Genomic DNA, 20569 nt, shown 5'->3' with positions numbered 1-20569 from the left:
GTGTGGGTGACAGCAAGACTCCGTCTCCAAAAAAAAAAAAAATTATTCACATGGGTAAAAAGGTAATAATACAGAAAAAGAAAGTGCTATTGTGGTACAGTGGTGGGATTACTGGTAGCACTTTGTTCTCTACTGTTCTCCGAAACTATCTGACCTACTAATATTGTTAGGTTTTAAATAACTTTTAAATGCTTTTAGATACTAAATGGGAACCATGTTGAACTGATAGGGTTGGGGGATTTCACAGGGAAGGTATTTTGTGAAACGGCAATGGAAAACAGAAACTGCATTCAGGGCCAGCCTAAAGAAAGTAAATAAAGTGTAGACAGCAGGAATACTAGTGGAAACAATGTAATTGGAAGTAACTTGTTAGGTTGAAAACGGGTCAAGGAGGGAAAATAAAAGGTCAGCAGAAGATTGTCACAGCACTGGGTAAATAATTCATGAAGTCCATAAAATAACATGAAAAGAACAAGATGAAAGCAAATTTTCTCACCAAAGTAAAATTTAAAAAAACAGTAGCAACAATTAATCTAAGAAACAGGCAGAATAAAAAGTGGAATCAATCTAAGAAATAATAGCCCATTTGAGAATGGATTTGAGAGATAACAATAAAAGCTAATTACAGCTTCTAGTCTGTTAAGTACAAAATCTGGAGGAAAAAGGAAGATGAATCAACTATGAAGAAGCAGTCATCTAAGATATAAATTATTTCCTTCTATACACACAAACCACATTTCAGCTATTACCTCTTTCTATATTACCAGCACCAGACTTATAACCACCAAATTAAAAATTACTCCTTCCAAATATTAAAGTGCACAACAGTTTGTATAATATATTACGTTTATCTAGGAAAAAGGTAAAATATAATAAATACACATTTGCTTATATGTTAAAAAATGAAAGGAGAAATAAAAATTAAAAAGATTACCCATTATGGGGACAGAACAACTGTTGGAAGAAGAAGTCATAGATAAACAGACTTCTCAGAACATACTTGATTTTGTGGATTTGATTTTGGAACTACATAAATATGTTATATAATTATAAATAAAATTTAGCAAAAATTTTCAAAATGACAATCCAAAAAAAAAAAAAAAACCCAGAAACAAATTATAATGCTTGACTATAGAGAAAAGAATTATTTCAAGTGACTTTTAAATACAGTAATTTCACTGTATATCCTTACAATACCCTTAAAAATGAAATAACTACAATAAAAATTTATGTTCAATAATCATATTGGTTCTATTATTCTGAAACTACTATGTATTATACATTAAAGGTATAATTTTATTAATCATTAGAAATCAGGATTTTCTAGTTCCTAAAGATTCTTCCTGAATCATCAGAAGAAAAAAGATACAAACATACAAATAGAAAAAGTTAAAACCCATAATTATAAATTGGAATTAGTAATATCAGCATAAACTGATGACATATTTCCTCTCAAACAAAAAAGAACTCTAGCTCTGTCCACCAATAAAATGTAGAAACAATGACCAATGCAGTAGTGATGAACACCCCCACAATGCCCAGATTGTGGTATCTAAACACCATTTTTCACTAAGAAACCAGGACTCCCTGAAAAAATGTCTAATTTCAAGTCTAGGGGAGAAAATGTACAAGATGAACCTGGAACATCTCAACATACCATGAAACAAGGACACTATTAAAGACTAATGTAGTGGTGTCAAAAGAATTTAGAAATCAACTTAAAGAGACTCCCACTGCAAAGGATGGAACAATGTGAGCACCAGAAGGAAGATCTGCGATGTATTGATAGACACCAAAAATCTTAATAATATGGGGAGTTAAAATCTTATTGGCCGATGAACCAATTCATCTGAAAATATACAAATGAAGAGAAATAATCAGGCATGTATCCTGCTTCTCCCACATGAGTTGTACCTTAGGGTAAGCAATAATAATAAAGGAAAGTTCTTCTTTAAGAATTCTAGCTAATAAATGAAAATAAAGATAAAATGCATTTTGCAATAACCAATAAAATAATAGATCTAGGCAAAGATTATTAATAGCTATTAAAACCATTTGGTAACACTTGTATCCTCTAGTCAATGTTAACATCACTAAAGGGAAAAAACAGACATTATGTGTCTCTTAAAATGATGCAACGAGAAGTATACACTACCACTTATAAAATGTTCATTCTTCCTGTTTCCAAAAACAATCACACTTGAATCTAATCAAGCTCCTAGATTTGGCTACCAGTTTTATGGAAATGCATTGAACAGGAGACTTTGTTAAACTACACTACACAAATGAAATCAGTAAAATCCAGACTATGGGAAACTCTCAGGAAAAATTAGTTATTTCTTCAACAAGTAAGTTGCAAGGACAAAAGAGAGAGAAGACCACTAAGTTAAAAGAGATGTAACTACATCAATTAATGCAGTGTGGACCATCACTACACTTACAAACATGGAGTCATTTACCAAGTTACTGCTAAGACCCTTTCCCCTCTACCACCAGCTACCCCTACAAGCATAACCAGAGATACATCAGCTCTAAAACAATATGTCTGTAGTCCATAGTAGAAGCAGACACTGAATGCCCTCTTGCCTGATGTACCCACACAGGAGCTGCTACAGAAGCCCTGCAGGCAGAATCACAAATGCAGTCTATGTGTTACCACTTCCACCAATATTACCTTTCTTTAAAAAAAATAAAACTCCTTGATTTCTTAGTACTAATAACACCTAAATTAAATATGTCAAACAGAAACAAAATAATCACATCGTTTACTTGAGTATATTCAGAGTTTACTTTCACATCCTTCATTCTCCATTAACTTCCAGTGACTTTAAGAGAAATCTCTGAGATGTCACTTCCAGCTCCCCTACAATTACTCAAGACTCAAACAGATGTAGAATGCTAAGAAGCAAAGGAGAAAATGAAGAAAGTCCTAAGTTCCTAAAAGATTCAGTGGCTACCTGGAGAAAATTAACAATGAAAAATAGAAGCCTGAAATATTCATTTTGCTTGAAGATATTTTATTAGTAACCAAGAGAAATATCTCTTACCTCAAATAGTAACATCTATCTTGGAAAAACAGTAATCTTTCTAATACAGTAAAACCAGCAAACTGTTTGATGAGTATTGGCAGAGAGAAACAACTATCAATAGATGATAATTCCTATTAGGGTTGATACACGCATCAGTCAGGTGAGGAGTCAGGTGGCCTTTCCTTCTCTCAACCTTCAAATGATAAAACGGTGAATTCGGAACATGTTTGTAACCAACATTTTAAACAAATTTTCTGTATAAAAATTATTTTTATATTTAGGCCAGGCATGAGGATGCACACCTGTAACCCCAGCACTTTGGTAGGCTGAAGCGGGGGGGATCTCTAGAGGCCAGGAGTTCAAGACCAGCCTGGGCAACATGGCAAAACACCGCCTCTAGTAGAAATACAAAAATTAGCCAGGCTTGGGAGCACACACCTGTAGTCCCAGCTACTGGGGTGGCTGAGGCAGGAGAATTGCTTGAACCCGGGAGGCGGAGGTTGCAGTGAGCCAAGATCACGCCACTACACTCTAGCCTGGGTGACAGAGGGAGACTCTATCTCAAAAAATAAATATTTCTGTATTTAACAGGACTATATTCTCATTCACTGCTGTATAAATAGAAATGTTGGAATTTTTTTTTAATTCCAACAAAAGGAAATTTGAAGACTGCTACTTCTTGTCATTGATTGAGACATTAAATGGGTATCAGAACCAGAAAATGACAGATGCTCCCATATCCTACTATATAACAGCTGCAGAGTGAAGAAACAGTGACTGCATCATATCTATGTAATCTCTTCCTTGCTTACAGTTACATAAAACACACAACACATCATTAAAGCAATCAAGACACTGTTTTCCTACTCGAGTGCTTGCATTCACGCCTAGTTCATAAACTAGAATATTTCCAAGCCCCAATCTGTCTTGAGTTATATATTATTCACATAAAACTCAATGAAAATTAATACCAAGTACCCTTCTATATTGCTTCTAAGCTCCATTTAATAGACTATAAATATGGGTATGAATTCTACATAATATATGCTTCCCTCTGATCACTCTCTTAAGATCTACCAACACTGAAAAAAGGAAGTTTCTGACGATATGCTATTTGTCTTTCATATGGGAGGAACACAAAGGTATTAGGAAACTAAGCTAAAATGGAACTGAGATTTCCACATTTCCTTTTGTTTGCCTTTTTTTTTTTTTGAGACAGGGTCTTGCTCTGTCACCAGAGCTGGAGCGCAGTAGAGCAATCTCAGCTCACTACAATCTCTGCCTCCCGGGTTCAAATGATTCTCCCACCTCAGCCTCCCGAGTAGCTGGGATTACAGGTGTGCACTACCATGCCCGGCTAATTTTTGTATTTTTTTAGTAGAGACAGGGTTTCACCATGTTGGCCAGGCTGTTCTTGAACTCCTGACCTCAAGTGATTTTCCTGCCTCCGCTTCCCAAAGTGCTGGGATTACAGGCGTGAGCCACTGCGCCCGGTCTCCTCTGCTATTAAGCAGCAATTGCCCTTGAGTTCAGGTCTCAGTTGCTCTTCAGTTAATATTTCCATCATCTATCCATACAGAAAAATTTAGGAGACTAGCGGAGCGCAGTGGCTGGTGCCTGTAAAACCAGCACTTTGGGAGGCTGAGGTGGGTGGATTGCCTGAACTCAGGAGTTCCAGACCAGCCTGGGCAACATGGCAAGACTCCGTCTCTACCAAAAATACAAAAAAAATAGTGGGGTATGGTGGTGTGTGCCTGTGGTCCCAGCTACTCAGAAGGCTGAGGTGGGAGGATCACTTAGGCCCGGCAGGTGGAGGTTGCAGTGAGCCAAGATTGCTCCACTGCACTTCACCCTGTCTCAACAAAAAAAAAAAAGAAAAATGTAAGAAAAAGAAAAGAAAAATGTAGGAAACTGAAGAAAAGGCAAATGGCATATCCTTGAAACCGTCTTCTTCCTCCTACTACTTATCACTTACTTTGAAGAGGTTGTGTACTTGATGCTTCCTCTGAAGAACCTATGGTAATATAATTTCAAATTTCTCATTTAAAAATTTCATTATATTAAATATATTTGTATAGCCCTTTGAAATTTATTGTGACAAGATTTAACCTACATTTTGTAAACGTTAGCAGCCCAGGCCATTAGGTACTGTGCAAAACAACTTGAGGCAAGCATATTAATATAAGAAAATGGAATCACCTACCATCTTGACATTCTCAAACTGGGGTACATGGGGTGGTGATCTTGAGTCTAAGAGTAGGGACCTTCATATCCAAAGCAGAAAAACACATCCACCAAGTTTTCTTCAAAATTCCATATAGCAACTGTGACAGAATTAAATTGTGAAACAGCACTCACCTTGTGCTACTGTTGACATGACCACAGATGGTGTAGAGGATACCACAGCTGTTACTGCAACTGTATTAGGAATAGGTGATGGTGTAGAACTGCTGCTGCCACTGCTGCTATTACTGACCAGAGAGGACTGTGAAGCAGTTATAACAACTGGAGGCTTCTGGGTTGTAGAAGCAATGACTGACGTTGGTACAAGCTTAGTGACTGCTGCATAGTTATGGGATTTGGAGAGAATGTTGGGCACGAAGGTTGAGCTTGGTGATGTGGTGACTATAATAACCTAAGGAATAAAAAATAAGTTATTTTTATGTACCTGCTATACTACGAATGTATCTACACTCACAGTTAACTACATACAATTCAAAAATAGCTTATGAAAAATGAAGAAGCAATTCAACAGAGAAGAATATACAACTAAAAATATATTAAAAATTTCCTTTACTAGTAATCATCAAAATGTACTTAAAAGCAACAATTTTACAAATCAAATATTTTAAAAGATAACATCAATGCTGTATAAGATACAGCAAAGTAGACAATTCAGCATATTACTTAGGGAGTATAAACTGACACACTTTTTCTAGAAAGTAATTTAAACATTCATTCATTTATAAATATTTATTGAGCGCCTACTATGTGCCAGGCATGGTCCTAGACGCTGGAGAATAGAAGAATGAACAAAAGAAACAAAGTTCATACCTTCAAGTAGCTTACATTTTAGTAGTGGGAGAGAAATAAACAGAAAACTAAGTATATGTCACGTAGAGACAAATGGAAGAGACAAAAAAAGTATGGTAGGAGAATAAAGAATGATGGGAGCACTGTATGATTTTTTAAGTAATGTATTCAATAAAGACCTCTCGGTAAGGTGACATATGAGCAGAAACCAGAAGGAAGTAGGGATATGAACCATGGTGCTACCCAGAAGACCATCCATCGGCACAGTGAGCAGCAAATACAAAGGTCCTAAAGCAGAAACAAGCTTGGTATGTTCAAGAAACTTCAAAGATCTAGTGAACGGGATAGAAATGTATAGGGTACAAAGCAGTAGTAGACAACTGCAGAGAAGTAATGGAGGACTAAACCACGTAAGAGTATGTTGACAGTATATACCCTTTATGTGATGTGATGAAAAAGGTACTTTCTCTCTGAGGTCTTCTGTCCAAAGGCCCATAATCATAGTCTAATCATGAGAAGAACATTAGACAAATTCTAATAGTTGTGGTATCTACAAGATACTTGACCAGTACTCCTCAAAACTGTCAAGGTCATCAAAAAAAAGGAAAGTCTGAGAAACTTTCACAGTAAAGGGGAATCAAGAGGAGCTTAAGGAGAAACAACAACTAAATATAATATGGTATCCTGGAACAGAAAAAGACAATAGGTAAAAAACAAGGAAATATGAATAAACCATGGACTTAATTTTAACATCAATGTATTAATACTGTTCATTAGCTATAACAATGTATCACACCAATGTAAAATGTTCAGAATAAAGGAGACTTCTCAGGAAGTGGGTAAAAAACAAAACGAAACAAAGAGAACAAGAAAACTAGGTGCAGAGTATATGAGAACTCTCTGTACTATCTTCTCAATTTTTCTGTAAATCTACAACTGTTTTAAAAAATAAAGTCCATTTTTAAAAAAATCATTACCTGTTAGGTAAAAAGTACAGTAGGGCAATGAAGGTAGAAACAGGGAGACAAATTAAGAAGCTCCTGTAACAAACCAGGCAGGGATGATGGTGACCAAGGTATCTGTGGCAGAAGGAGGTAAAAAGTGAACAGATTCTGAATACACTGCAAAGGTAAAGCAAACAGTATTTGCTTGTATGTTGAAATGAAGAATGGAGAAAAAGAGAGGCAGGAAAGAGATGTCAAGGTTTTGCCAGTATAACTGGAAAACTGTAGATGATTTAGTGACAAATCATTCCAGACAGAGAGAATAGTATGAAGGAAAGGACCTAATGTCAGAAGTAGCTTGATAAATTTAAAAACAGAAAGGAAGGCACTGTAGCAAAAAGCACATAGGGCAAAGAGGAATTGGAAAAGCAAGCAGAGGCTACATTAAATGCAGAATTTAGATTTTTATACTAAGTATAATAGAAAGCCACAGGAAGATTTTAAGTAGGAAGAAAAACAAAATTTGATGTATGTTTTAAAAGATCACTCTAGCTGCTACATGATAAGAGGCAAGAGGGGAAACAGTGAGACCAGTTAAACTATTGCATCAGACCAAGCAAAAATGATAGAGGCTGCTTGCGCTGGACTGTTAGTAGTAGAAATAAAGAGAAGAGATCAGAGTCAGATTATTTTGAAAAGTAGAGAGAATAGGATTTGTTGATGAATGGAAATGGCAGGGTTAAGGAAAAAAACAGAATCAAGAATAGCTCCTAGGGCTAGTATGTATCGGCTTATTTAAATCTCCCAACAATTCTATGACACATGTACTATTATTATCCCCATTTTACAAATGAGAACACAAAAATTATTTAGAAGTCTGTAGTATCACATTTTTATTCTGGGGTGGTACAGTAAAACCCAAAACAGAGCAGATTATCTCCTTCCTCTTTAAATGACATTATTTGTACCTACCTAGAAAAGAAAAACTGTTTTGAAAAATCTAAAGAATTTAAGGGAAAATTCTTTTTCATTTTTATATCACTTCTAAAGAAGGCCGGAAGTTAGTTAGTCAAAATTTACTAAATATGTCTGTACTCTGGACCTACATCTCAAAGAAGCTCTGACCATAACATTATTATTATACACTTTGGGTGTTACAAAGAATTACAAAATGTAAGTACTTATCCAGTGTTACAGAGAATTACAAGATATAAGTACTTGTCCATTACTTTAAGGAGTTTGTTAGTTAATTATCTGAGGCATCAAGAAAGATACATAAGATCAGCAAACACCTATACAGAGTCGACCAGCATATTTATAGATAGACTTGATCAGCAAACACCTATCTAGCATTATTAGAAAACAACAATCAACCATGATACCAACTGAGAAATAGACCAATATGGTAAAAAGACCACAAGTTTAGGAGTCACATGAACCTGAACTTAGATCCTGCCTCTGCCACTTAAAAATGGCAGGCCCCTGGACATGTTGGAATCTCTGCACTCTGATTTTCATCTATAAAATGGGGATAATAATACCTACCTTGCAAAGTCACTACAAGGATTAAACGATATAATAATGTTAAGCATCTGACATAGTGCTAGGCACATAGCAGGTGGTCAATATTTGGCAGTCAACAAATGGTACTTAGTAGCTTATTACTACTACTTAATAAATGTGAAAAGGATATCAGTAAAGGCATTATACATCAAATCAATCTGAAAATGTATTTCAATATACTTTGTTTCACTTAAAACTTCTCTTATTTTTTCCCCAAATTCTGATACCTCTGAGAATCCAAAGAATTCACAGCTGCTGCCACAGCCAAACCATTAGAGTAGCAATGGCAATTAGGGTTCACTTTTGCCAGTTCTGAACTAATTGTAGTAGCCTCCTGGAGTACAATGCTTATAAGAACTCTGAGGCACAGATAAGAATTCACCAACGCTTAGCAGGAAAGTATGCCACAGTTAATTAGCAATGTCTGTCATGGGCAAGGGCAAGGGAAGCATTCACACTTGTACCAAATATTTGCAATTTCAGAATTAGAGTATACATGTAGGCTTTAACATTAAGACAAAACTTCAGCAAAATGAATCTACAGTCTTTAAGAGCATATTTTAGGTTACAGATACAAATGATAAAATCTATTTTGAGATTTCAGTCTGCAAGATGATTTCTGATCTGAAAAGAAGTTATCCTTCATTAGAGATCCACCTTGGAGGAAACCTACTTGCACTTTAAAGTTACTCATTACAATAGGGGGAAGTATAGGGGTTTAAAACCAAGTGAACCAAACAGTGTTTATTCAGGCCATAATTCAAATTACTGACCTTCTAGCACTCACAAAAACTCCTTAAGAGTGCTGGGACTTGCACCCTAAGGACAAAATGAAAAATATCAATCAAGCACATGAAGGCATAAAGCTAAATTCCGCTGCTTTGATATATAAGTGCTGCATCAATGTTATATTTAAAATGAAGGCACCACATTAACACAGGTGGAAATGTGTCTACCCTGAAAATATATTACCTATTTGAATTTGAATAAAGTCCACAAATTCATAAATAATTATACTTAATATAAAAATCACTTCACCTACAATAATTCCTAAGTTGCCTTATACAGGATTTGTGACAAATCCAAGGTGAATGCAATAATGGCGACAGCCTTGGATAGATTTCAGAAAAATCCAATTACCCAAGCAAGAGGAAAACATAAAACTCCAAGAACATTTATTAGTCCTACCCATATCGGCTTGTCCATAAAATGATAAAAGTAATGGCATTGAGTACACATGAAGTAAAAGAGTACAGTTTTACATCTGGAACATAGTAGGTGCTCAATAAATATTTGTGGAATGAATGAGTCTTATTTTTAATTTAATTTGTTTTAAACATTTGTTTTTTTAACCACAGTAAGACAAATCTAAGGTTCTGAACCTGAACTCTCATGGTATGGCTCATATATAACTTGGGAGATAAATAAGCCCTCTTATAAATATCACAAGTCTGAAAACCTCAACTATCCATTCTCAACTGAAAATTCAGAAGAAAAAAAATAAAAATAAATATATGGTAAAGTCAATGAACTTAAAAAAAGTTCACAAACTTCACTGAGCCCTCATCTACTACACGTATCTTTAGCTTAGTCTAACAAAGAAGACTGAAAAGTTAATAGTATTAGGTGACATTTACTGCGCATTCACTGTATGTACTATGTTAAGTATTTTTCTTTTTTTTTTTTTCTTTTTTTGAGATGGAGTTTCACTCCTGTTTCCCAGGCTGGAGTGCGATGACATGATCTCGGCTTACTGCAACCTCTGTCTCCCGGGTTAAAGCAATTCTCCTGCCTCAGCCTCCCGAGTAGCTGGCATTACAGGCATGCGCCCCCATGCCCAGCTAATTTTGTATTTTTAGTAGGAACGGAGTTTCTCCATGTTGATCAGGCTGGTCTTGAACTCCCACCCTCAGGTGATCCGTCTGCCTCGGCCTCCCAAAGTGCTAGGATTACAGGTGTGAGCCACCACACCTGGCCTATGATCATCTTTATTTTATAAAGAAACAGGCTCAAGGGCGGTTGCTAAGCCAGTATTGGAACCAGATACATCTATTTGTTCATTAATTAATTTACTCATTCAACAAACATTAATTAGCACTTACTACATGCCAGGTACTATTCTAAATACTAGGAAATAAATTGAAGAATAAGACAAAGTCTCTACCCTTAGCAGCTTATAGTCCCTGGGAGAAATAGAAGATAAACAACTTTGCAATATAATATCAACTAGTTATAAGTATAATGAATAACAATAAAACAGAGTACGGGAATAGAAGGATATGGATGGGAGGTAGGTAGTCTTTTAGCTATTGCTTTGCTTTACTATTTCTCAAATACCAAATTAAAAGGGTAGACAAGAAGCGGGGAAGAGAGAAGAATTACTGAGAAAATAAGATCCAGCAACAAAGGCAGTAAAAACATTTAAGTAAGCAGACTTAAAAATTCAGGGTAGAGCAGAATGATGCCACCTAATACAGGGCCAGCTTAGAAAGCAATAACTATAACAGCATATAAAAAGTGACATTCAGAAAGATTGTCTTGGAGTCATCAAATAAAAATGTAAAAATTATCTTCAGTATAAAACTTAAGAAGTCATCAAAAATAGTTAATTTCTATATATGAAGGGATATGCTTCAATGAAGTGATGAATTCATTTATTTGGAACAGCTATTAATCAACAGTGTAAATAAACAAAACTCTGTATTACATAAAATACCTGCAAGGGAAAGAACCAACAATTGTTGAATACATACCTTATGTTGCTCTTTAAATATCCAATCTCATTTAATCCTTGCAATAACGTCCTAAGATGACATCATTCTCATCTCATAAATGAGTGAACAGATTTAGAAAGACTAATTTATTTAGGTCATACTAGAAGAGCTAGGGTTCCAACCCAGGACTCCTGACTCTAAACGTTTTTGATTCTAATACCATACCATAATCCCTCATCTTCAGACTGAAAATAGAATTACATCCCACAGATCAGCTCATTATCATTTCTAGTTACTAAGAAAATAATGATAATTTTTAATATATTATATAATGACATCTTTGCAGGAAACTCGAGGAGGTTCTTTAAGGGGAAGTTATCACAGGAATAAAGATTCAAAGGTTGAAAGACCACACAATTTACTTAAACTCCTTCCCCAAAATCCCTCTAAAATAGTATAAAGGGATTGTTTTTTAAAAAGGGAAAAGGCACATAAACCTGTAACGTCAAAACAAAAAGGAGACAACAGCTATAAAGTTTGGAAACTGGAAAACAGACAAATAGGAATGGATTAAGCATATCCAAGAAAGTAAAAACCTAACGTAGTAAACAATAACAAAAAATAAGGCAACCTGCATTTGTGAGCCCCAGAAAGACTCAGGAATTGAGAACACCAGATACTTCTTAAGTGGGGATAAACGTGCAACTAAAGAGAGGAAAATTAGTTGAAAATCTATTTAAGAACCATTTGGATCCCTAGTTATTCTCTCCTATCCTAAGGAAGGCTAAGAATTTAGTGTCATGCGGGAGACTGACAAAGAAATCTAATGACATCAAGCACATCTGAGAGGCCAGGTACTATGCTAAAAACAGAGGAGTTAAGTGAAGTATATATATCATGAATGGTGAGCCCACCCAGCCCTTTCCCTCCATTTAACCCCCAAACAAAACACTGCCACCCAGGCTTATATTACTCAAGGTAGGAAACTGGGATATTTCTGAGCAATCTACCAGTCCAAACAAAAGCCCTAAAGACAGTGACAAATGGTGGAGGTAAAGGGGTAGTGGATGTTCCTGAACAAAATAAAATAGTCCAGTTGGGTCAATTTACAATGAAAGTCACCAGTCAGCATGTCCCACCCATACATACAGAGCTTTCTGTCACCTTTTTAGTGCCTATTTTCATTCATAAGCAGACAGCCAGACACTTAAGAAAACTAAATAAAAGGGATCAAAACAAATAGATAAAAGGAACTTACAGAGAGAACATGAAAGAAGAAAACATTTAAAAAATTGTCATGAATCTCATTAGGTAAGAGAATACAATGCTTCTATGAAAGAGCAGGATGCTTTTTTTTTTAAAGGAACTTTCAGAGAAAAAGAGTTACTAGAAATTTAAAGTATGAGAGCAAAAATGAAAAATTATATAAATGTAGTGAAAAATAAAATTAAACGATAAAGAAAATAAAAATACTGAGCATTTACTACGTGCAAGGCTCTATTTTTCATATATTGTTTCATGTATTTACACCCAGAAGTCCTATAAAATAATTACATTGTTTTCTCTGTTTTATAGATGAGAAAACTCAGGTAGAGAGTTTAGTTTTCCCACAGTCACATAGCTACTAAGTGGCAAAAGCTGGGATCTGAATCCAGGAAGTCCAATTCCAAAATATAGGCTTTTAACCATTATATGAGAATAGGAAAACAATGCAAACAAATGGAAAATGGAAACGAGAAAGATAAATGGATCAATGTAGTCAGTTCAATAGGCAAGTAACAGATGATCCAAAAAGAGAAAACAGAGACAAACCAAATAAATAACTCAAGAAATGTATCAGAATTGAAGGACATAAATATTCAGAATAAAAGGGCCCGCTGAGCATACAACCTAATGGATGAAATAAAGACCCACACCAAGGAACATTACCTTGAAATTTCAGAATTCCGAAAGTTATTGAAAGTTTGTAAAGAGAAAAACAGGATCTGAAATTAGAATGGCACTGGACTTCCCAAAATCAATAATGGAAGCTGGAAGCCAACAGAGCAACAACACCTTCAAAAATTGACAGGGAAAATGACCTCCAACCTAGAATACTTTTCCTAGTTAAACCATAAAAAAAGTGGGAAGGTAGAATAAAGAAATTTGCAGTCTACCATGCAAGGCCCCCCAAAATTTACTTTCCATCCACCCATACACCAGGTAGCTACTGGAGGATATGCTCTAGCAAAATGAGCAATGAAACTAATAAAGAAGATCAGAATGATGGTTAAGGAGAGATCCCAGAAACATAGGTGTGCAACAAGCCTAGAGAGCCATTATGGTCCATCCAGATCAGTGTGGGAAGACAGAGGGGTCTAATAATATGAAACTGACAAAATACTAATGACTTCAACATATTTAGAGAAGAATTTAAGAATGAATTAATAATAGCATACAAAGAATTTAAAAAGAAGATAACAAAAGTTATTCACTTAATTATATCCTTCCTTTCTTCTATAAAACACCTGACAACTTTACTACTTTGGCAAATTAAAATCTGAGTTCCTACAGGGAAGGTCATACAAATAAAGGTTAAAATTATTTTTCTATTTAAATTTTTTTCCAAATAGGATTACAATGATAAAATAGAGCACAATTCTTAGAAGAGATCGGCTAGCTGTGTCATATTAGGCAAGTCATTTAACATCGCAAAGCCTCATCTGCAAAAGTGAAATAATAATACCTATCCCAAAGCCTTATCTGGAGAATTAAACAAAGTAAAAGATGTGAACATCCCCAGCATAATGCCAAGCACATAGTAAGCACTCAGTGCATGTTTATTAAATCTGAATCGTACTGTCTGAAAGAAACAATTGGCAGGCAGAGACTCCCTCCACCACATACCTTCTGTGTTGTTGTGTTTGTTGTCTGTGTTGACGGTTTAGTGAAGGTTATTTTCACAGGAGACATGTGGGGTGGTAAGGAGTTGGCAATGCTCTGCATGATGTTGCTCATCTTGGGACTACCACTCACAGGCACAGTGATCGTCTTTGAGACTGGAACAACGGCCTTTGGAACTTCCTTTAGAACAACAGGAGAGGAGCTGGAAGAGTTTGTTCGCCTTCGTTTTCTGGGTTTTTCATCTTCATCTGAACAGCTTACACCTGAAGGGCAACGACAATACTGCTATATGTATACCAAACTAATCTTGCATTTTACACTTTATTTTTAAAATCTTTATATCATCCTTGACCTCTCTCCGTCTTAAGCCATTAGCCAATAAGTTCTATCAATCCTCCCTCAGAAAAGTGGTCTCTGAATGCCTTCCCTCCTTTTCTTTAAGACAAAGTCTCACTCTGTCACCCAGGCTGGAGTGCAGTAGCGTGATCTCAGCTCACTGCAACCTCTGCTTCCCATGTACAAGCGATTCTCCTGCCTCAGCCTTCCAAGTAGCTGGGATTACATGCACCCGCCACCATGGTCAGCTAATTTTTATATTTTCAGTAGAGACAGGGTTTCACCATGTTGGCCCAAGCTGGTCTTGAACTCCTGACTTCAGGTGATCCGCCCTCCTCAGCCTCCCAAAGTGCTGAGATTACAGGTGTGAGCCACCATACCTGGCCTTCCCTCCTTTCTTTAAACCTATGGCCACGTCAGGCCTTCTTATCTCCTGCCTGTATCTTGGCAACAATCACCTAAAAGATGTCCATGCTTCCAGTCTGTCCACTTCTATCTACCCTCAATCCTACGACTAGCTACAAAATTTCACATCTAATCATTCCTATGCACTGCCTAAAATCCTTTAGTAGTTTTTATCTCCCTACAAGATGAGGCACAAAATCATTACCATATCATTCAAGACTCCATATCTTTCCAAGAACACAATACCTGTTACATCCAACCCCATGTACCCCTATAATCTTGGGATTCTGAACTGCTCACCATTCCCCAAAGCCACCTTAACCACATTCTCTCCAACTCTGAGTATCCATATACTATTGTTCCTTGGGGAATACCACCTACCATCAATGACCTCTTCTTCATTCTGCAATCATCATCCTACAAGCCATCTCCTTAGTGAAGCTTTCCTTTATTCCTCTAAGCAAAGCTAATCCACCTCTCCCCTAAGCAGTACCACTTACCAGATGGCAATGTGATTGTCTACATATCTCCTATTAGTAAGGGGCTCCCAGAGGGTAATGACTAAGTCTTATTGGTTTGTTTTCCCAGTATAGTGCCTTGCACATACAAAGTTAGGCAAATAAATGATTATATCCCAAACTAATGTTGTTGGTATGACTTCTGAGCATAAAGCAATAATCTTCCAGTTACTTAAAACTACATATTATGTGAAATAGTTTCTTCATGTTTGAGATGCACTTTCAGTATTTTACTTATTTATTTATTTAAGAGATGGAGTCTCACACTGTTGCCCAGGCTGGAATGCAATGATGTGATCTCAGCTCACCACAACCTCCGTCTCCCAGATTCAAGTGATTCTCCAGCCTCAGCCTCCCAAGTAGCTGGGATTACAGGCACCCGCCACCACACCTGGCTAATTCTTTTGTATTTTTAGTAGAGATGAGGTTTCACCATGTTTGCAAGACTGGTCTCAAACTCCTGACCTCAGGTGATCCGCTCGCCCTGGCCTCCCAAAGTGCTGGGATTATAGGCACGAGCCACCATGCCTGGCCTAGTATTTTCTTTTCTTTTCTTTTATTATTATTTTTTTAAGATGGAGGCTCGTTCTGTTGCGCAGCCTAGAGTATATGGCACAATCTCAGCTCACTGCAACCTCTGCCTCCCAGGTTCAAGCGATTCTCCTGCCTCAGCCTCCCAAATAGCTGGGATTACAGGTGCCTGCCACCACACCCGACTAGTTTCTGTATTTTTAGTAGAGACAGAGTTTCACCATGTTGGCCAGGTTGGTCTCGAATGCCTGACCTCAAGTGATCCACCCACCTCAGCCTCCCAAAGTGCTGGGATTACAGGCGTGAGCCACTGCGCCCGGCTCCAACCTAGTGCTTTAAAAATGACCAAAAAGTAGGTCTCTACAGTTATTTTAAAAGACCACCTTGGCTAAATCCGCAGAAATCAGATATAAATTTAATTATAGTCCTAGATTCTGCATTTTTTCTTTAGGAACTAAAGCCTCAACTGTTTTTTTAGACTTTTTAAAAATCAAATGAGAAACATAAAACATAGCAACTTAACATAGGAAATCTCTGCAGAGCAGACATAAACAATTATGTAGCATGACTCCTGAAATTAGTAATAAAATATAACCCTTACCTCTTCAATTTTTTAACTCTTAATTTAAACAGGGCCGACAAAGACCTAGAATAATTCCTGCCTAAAACAGCAAACTTTACCTCTAAGTTACAAAGAAATCAAGTTTATAACTATATTGAGAAAAGTGAAAATCAAATATTAATGACCTCCAGTTGATAGGAAAAACAAAGCAAAAAATAAAAAATTTAAAAAGATTCTGGCTTCCTCAGTTTCTGTCTCTCACTTCCTCTCCTACCATGGGATCTCTCTGCATACACCTGCTCTCTTTCCACTTTCTGCCATGAGTTGAAGCAGCATAAGATCCTCACCCAAACTTGGACTTTCCAACCAGCAGAGTAGTGAGCCAAATCAACCACTTTTCTTTTTTTCGAGACAGAGTCTTGCTCTGTCACCCAGGCTGCGGTGCAGTGCTCACTGCAACCTCTGCCTCCCAGGTTCAAGTGATTTTCCTGTCTCCGCCTCCCAAGTAGCTCGGCCTACAGGCATGTGTCACCATGGCTGGCTTTTTTTTTTTTTTAGAAGACAGGGTTTCACCAGGTTGGCCAGGCTGGTCTTGAACTCCTGACCTCTGATGATTTGCCCGCCTTGGCCTCCCAAAGTGCTAGGACTATAGGTGTGAGCCACTGTGCCTGGCCCCTTTTCTTTACAAATTAAAAATAAATAAATATAAAGCAACATTGTCCTAACCGAAATTAAAAATAAAAAAATGAAAAAAAAAAACAAGCACGACACCAAACTGCTTCATAGGGTAGAATCAAGGAATTAAAAACTAAAAACGAAAGAAACTTCAAAAATTACAGGCAATTAGAAATAAAGATAGGTTCTCTAAAATGTTTCACTGAATCTAACAGTTGGATAATACATTCCGTAAAATAATCTAAGAAAATACTACAAAGATTAAAATTATAGGAGAAATATTGAATAAATCACATAAGCACATGCCTTCAGTTTCTATTCACAACATTTCTATTTCATGACAATCAAAAAGTGAATTCTTAAGGATAGCACAGTTCAAAGGCAGATTACCCACAGGGAACAAAAGTGAAGTCACTTCTCAAACCCCAGAACTGATTAAAAAAGCAATATATACCTAGTCATATGTAAAGAAAGGAATTATTTAAAATCTTCAAAAACTAACCCTGCTAACAGCTAGTGGACCAATGATTTAATCCAGGAAGGCAGGTCTAATCAGAGCCTAGACTGCAGCATTTAGCCAAGACGGCCCTGATAACACTGAGAATATCACTTACTTTTGACATAAACAGTACTTCCACTTGGCAAGACAACTACATTGGAGGCAGGACTGGCAGGTCTTGGAGACTTAACCGTTGCTATGCTGCCACTTGGAACAGGGGTAGAGGTTGGGGTTGACGTGGTACTTGTGTAGGAATAGCAAACCACTACTGAAGGAACGATAAAAAAGTTTGCTGTTAACTTTCACCAAAACTGTCCAGGCATACAAAAAAAGTATTTTTATTGCAGGCCAATTTTAACATTTTCATGTGATCAGAAGTCAGAGGCCAGTACTAGGTATTAGGTCCACAGATTAAAAGGCATTAATAACCTTTCCTGAAAATTATCACTTAAATAGATTTTTCCCAAGTATTTAACAGCTTGTCAACAGGTGGCATTGCTGATGGAGAAAAACGCAGTTACAAAGAAATAAAGTTAAAATTATACTAAGAAAAATGAAAATAATTTTCACTCATGGCAGGAGTTGGACAACAGGCACTTACTTGTATTCCCTTTTAATACTAATAGCAGCACCGATGACATGGGTGGATAATTTTTCCCTAACCTTAGCAATTTCCAACGTGGCCACTAAGGAAGAATCAAGGTAACATTCTTTTCTACAAATCAACTCACTAGTCATTGCCATCCAAGCAGCACAACAACTCAACTAAAATAATGACAACATCATATTTCAACCTATCATTCAATGAAGGGATACAGCTAACCAACAGTAAGAATAGGTTATAGGCATCATTTATTGAGTACCACACACTAAATCCTTTCCATACATCTTCACTAATTCTCACAATATCGCATTCTCATTTTAAAGATGAGGAACCCAAGGCTCACAGAAGCTCAAATTTGCTGGAGGTCATACAGCTAGGAAATGACAAATTAAGATTCAAACATGGATTTGACTAGTGGAAACTCTATATTCTTTCCACTCTACCTGAGGGTCGGTAGATGGAGGAACTCAATGGAGGCCAAGTTTATACACTGTCTTCCTCCAAATATACCTTTTGTCACCCTAAAACAGAGCCTGTCATGCATAAAAAAGAGTGTCTTACTCTGTTCCATGGCCATTGCTAGGCAAGCAAAGACAATTCCCCAGAGTAACCTGACAAATGCATTGTTTTTAGGGTCATTGTCATGCAACATCAAACTAAACTACTTGAGTCAATCCAAATATGTTCTGTCAAATTTAATATTACTCTTGGTGGTCTCTAGAGAATTGGAGGATTTTTAAAGCATGTGTCAATTACTAGATAAATAATGATAAGAAAGCCCTTCTGCCAGGGAATGGATTCAGCACATTCATTAACCAGAACAAAGAAGTAGCATATATCACTGACTCCAGAAAATGAAAACGGAGCTTTATTTTCTAAAGCTATCAGTTCAGAATCATTTTTTAGCAGCTAAATGACTTCTGTTACCTTATTTATTTTCTAATGTCATCCATTAAGGTCTTCTATTCATTTTTAACAAGACACACTGATATCAAAAATCCATTCCGAGGTTTCTGCAATTTTGATGATTAACATAATTCACACCTTCGACAAAAGGGAGACTTAAATTTTGTCTAAGACTAAAAATCTGGCAGTCTAATTTCAGAATTAGAGTTTCCTACTATGTTTCATAACCTTTAAACACTTGAATATAAGTAGATGAAAAATAAGACAACTTTTCTTGAAATTGTATTGCAGATTCTAAGAAAAAGTACTCTCTAACACAGGCATATTTTTCTACTCACCTTCCTTGCTTCCTGTTTCTGCAGGCACTGGAAGAGATGCGTTGTGCTGGATAGCTGCATTAGCAACAGCATTAGCTGTTACAGTAAAGGCGGTTTGGGGAACGAGCCGGGGCATCAGTGGTACCAATCGACGACCTTCAATGGACCATTCTGAAGAGCTATTAGGTCCAGACATACTAAACAAAAAAGAAAGCGCTGCTACAAGGGTTTTCAATCACTAAAAACAAATCAAACATATATGCTCAAATACATATAACTTTTTAAATTATAAAAAGTGCCCTGAGGGAATAGGAGAGGCTTTATTTTAAGCAAGCAAGATCAAAATTATGAATAATTACAATTCAAGGAATGTCACACACTTAGGTTCTTACACAGTTTATTCTATAATCTGAATCTTATCATGAACATAAATGAAACTACAAAAAATCTTCCTATGCCTTCTAAATAAATATTGGCTTTGGTTTCATTAACTTAAATTTGCTATCACTAATGAAAACTAGTATTTCAACTAATATTTAGAACTTAATTTTATAATTAACACCAAGAAAGTAATAAGCACTTATAATTTTAAAAGTTAGATTTTCCTTAATTAAGGATGGAATTCACTGAACCTTTTGAAAATTATCTAACTGCCTGCATGGCCAGAGGTTCTAAGGCTTTCAAACAAGGGAAATTGAGGCAGTAAACGAGGGAGCCTAAGTAGAAAAGAATGGAAGAGTACTGTATATATAACCATATGTGTCACTGACAATGTATTGTTATTATCCTTCTTGTTAAAAATAGACTAGATCTAAGGACACTAGAAGAAACGTGCCATTATTTTTATGTATTTATACCACTCTTCACTCTAAGAAGGAATTAAGACAATTGAACTCTCTCTCTAAGCAAACACCACTCTCAGTTTATCTACCCTAAATTCCTTGAACAAATTTCATCCCAAGAATTCAACCAGAGGTTGGAATAGCAAAAGGTAGTTGTATCATTTCTCTTAAATTGGCTCCATGAAAGACCCTGACTAATGATTAGTGC

At 36.4% G+C, this 20569-nt stretch overlaps 1 protein-coding gene across 12 annotated transcripts in view; it reads right to left on the bottom strand.

The window, feature by feature from the left end:
* Positions 1 to 20569, bottom strand: part of LOC105468784 (EMSY transcriptional repressor, BRCA2 interacting) — a 107007-nt gene that overhangs the window by 72451 nt on the left and 13987 nt on the right. For 7 of the 12 annotated variants that reach the window (XM_011719125.3, XM_011719128.3, XM_011719131.3 and 4 more), the window contains 4 exons: positions 19541 to 19716; positions 17808 to 17960; positions 14170 to 14429; positions 5388 to 5664 (listed from right to left, as the gene is read on the bottom strand). In XM_011719125.3, coding sequence (XP_011717427.1) covers positions 5388 to 5664; positions 14170 to 14429; positions 17808 to 17960; positions 19541 to 19716 — 866 coding nt within the window. The remainder of the gene's footprint in view (positions 1 to 5387; positions 5665 to 14169; positions 14430 to 17807; positions 17961 to 19540; positions 19717 to 20569) is intronic. The other 5 variants (XM_011719133.3, XM_011719136.3, XM_011719135.3 and 2 more) reach the window with 2 other exon arrangements.

Source organism: Macaca nemestrina, chromosome 12, assembly GCF_043159975.1.
Source record: "Macaca nemestrina isolate mMacNem1 chromosome 12, mMacNem.hap1, whole genome shotgun sequence".
NCBI lineage: Eukaryota > Metazoa > Chordata > Mammalia > Primates > Cercopithecidae > Macaca > Macaca nemestrina.
Note: the sequence above shows the minus strand (reverse complement) of the source record. Positions and strands in the feature narration are given on the sequence as shown.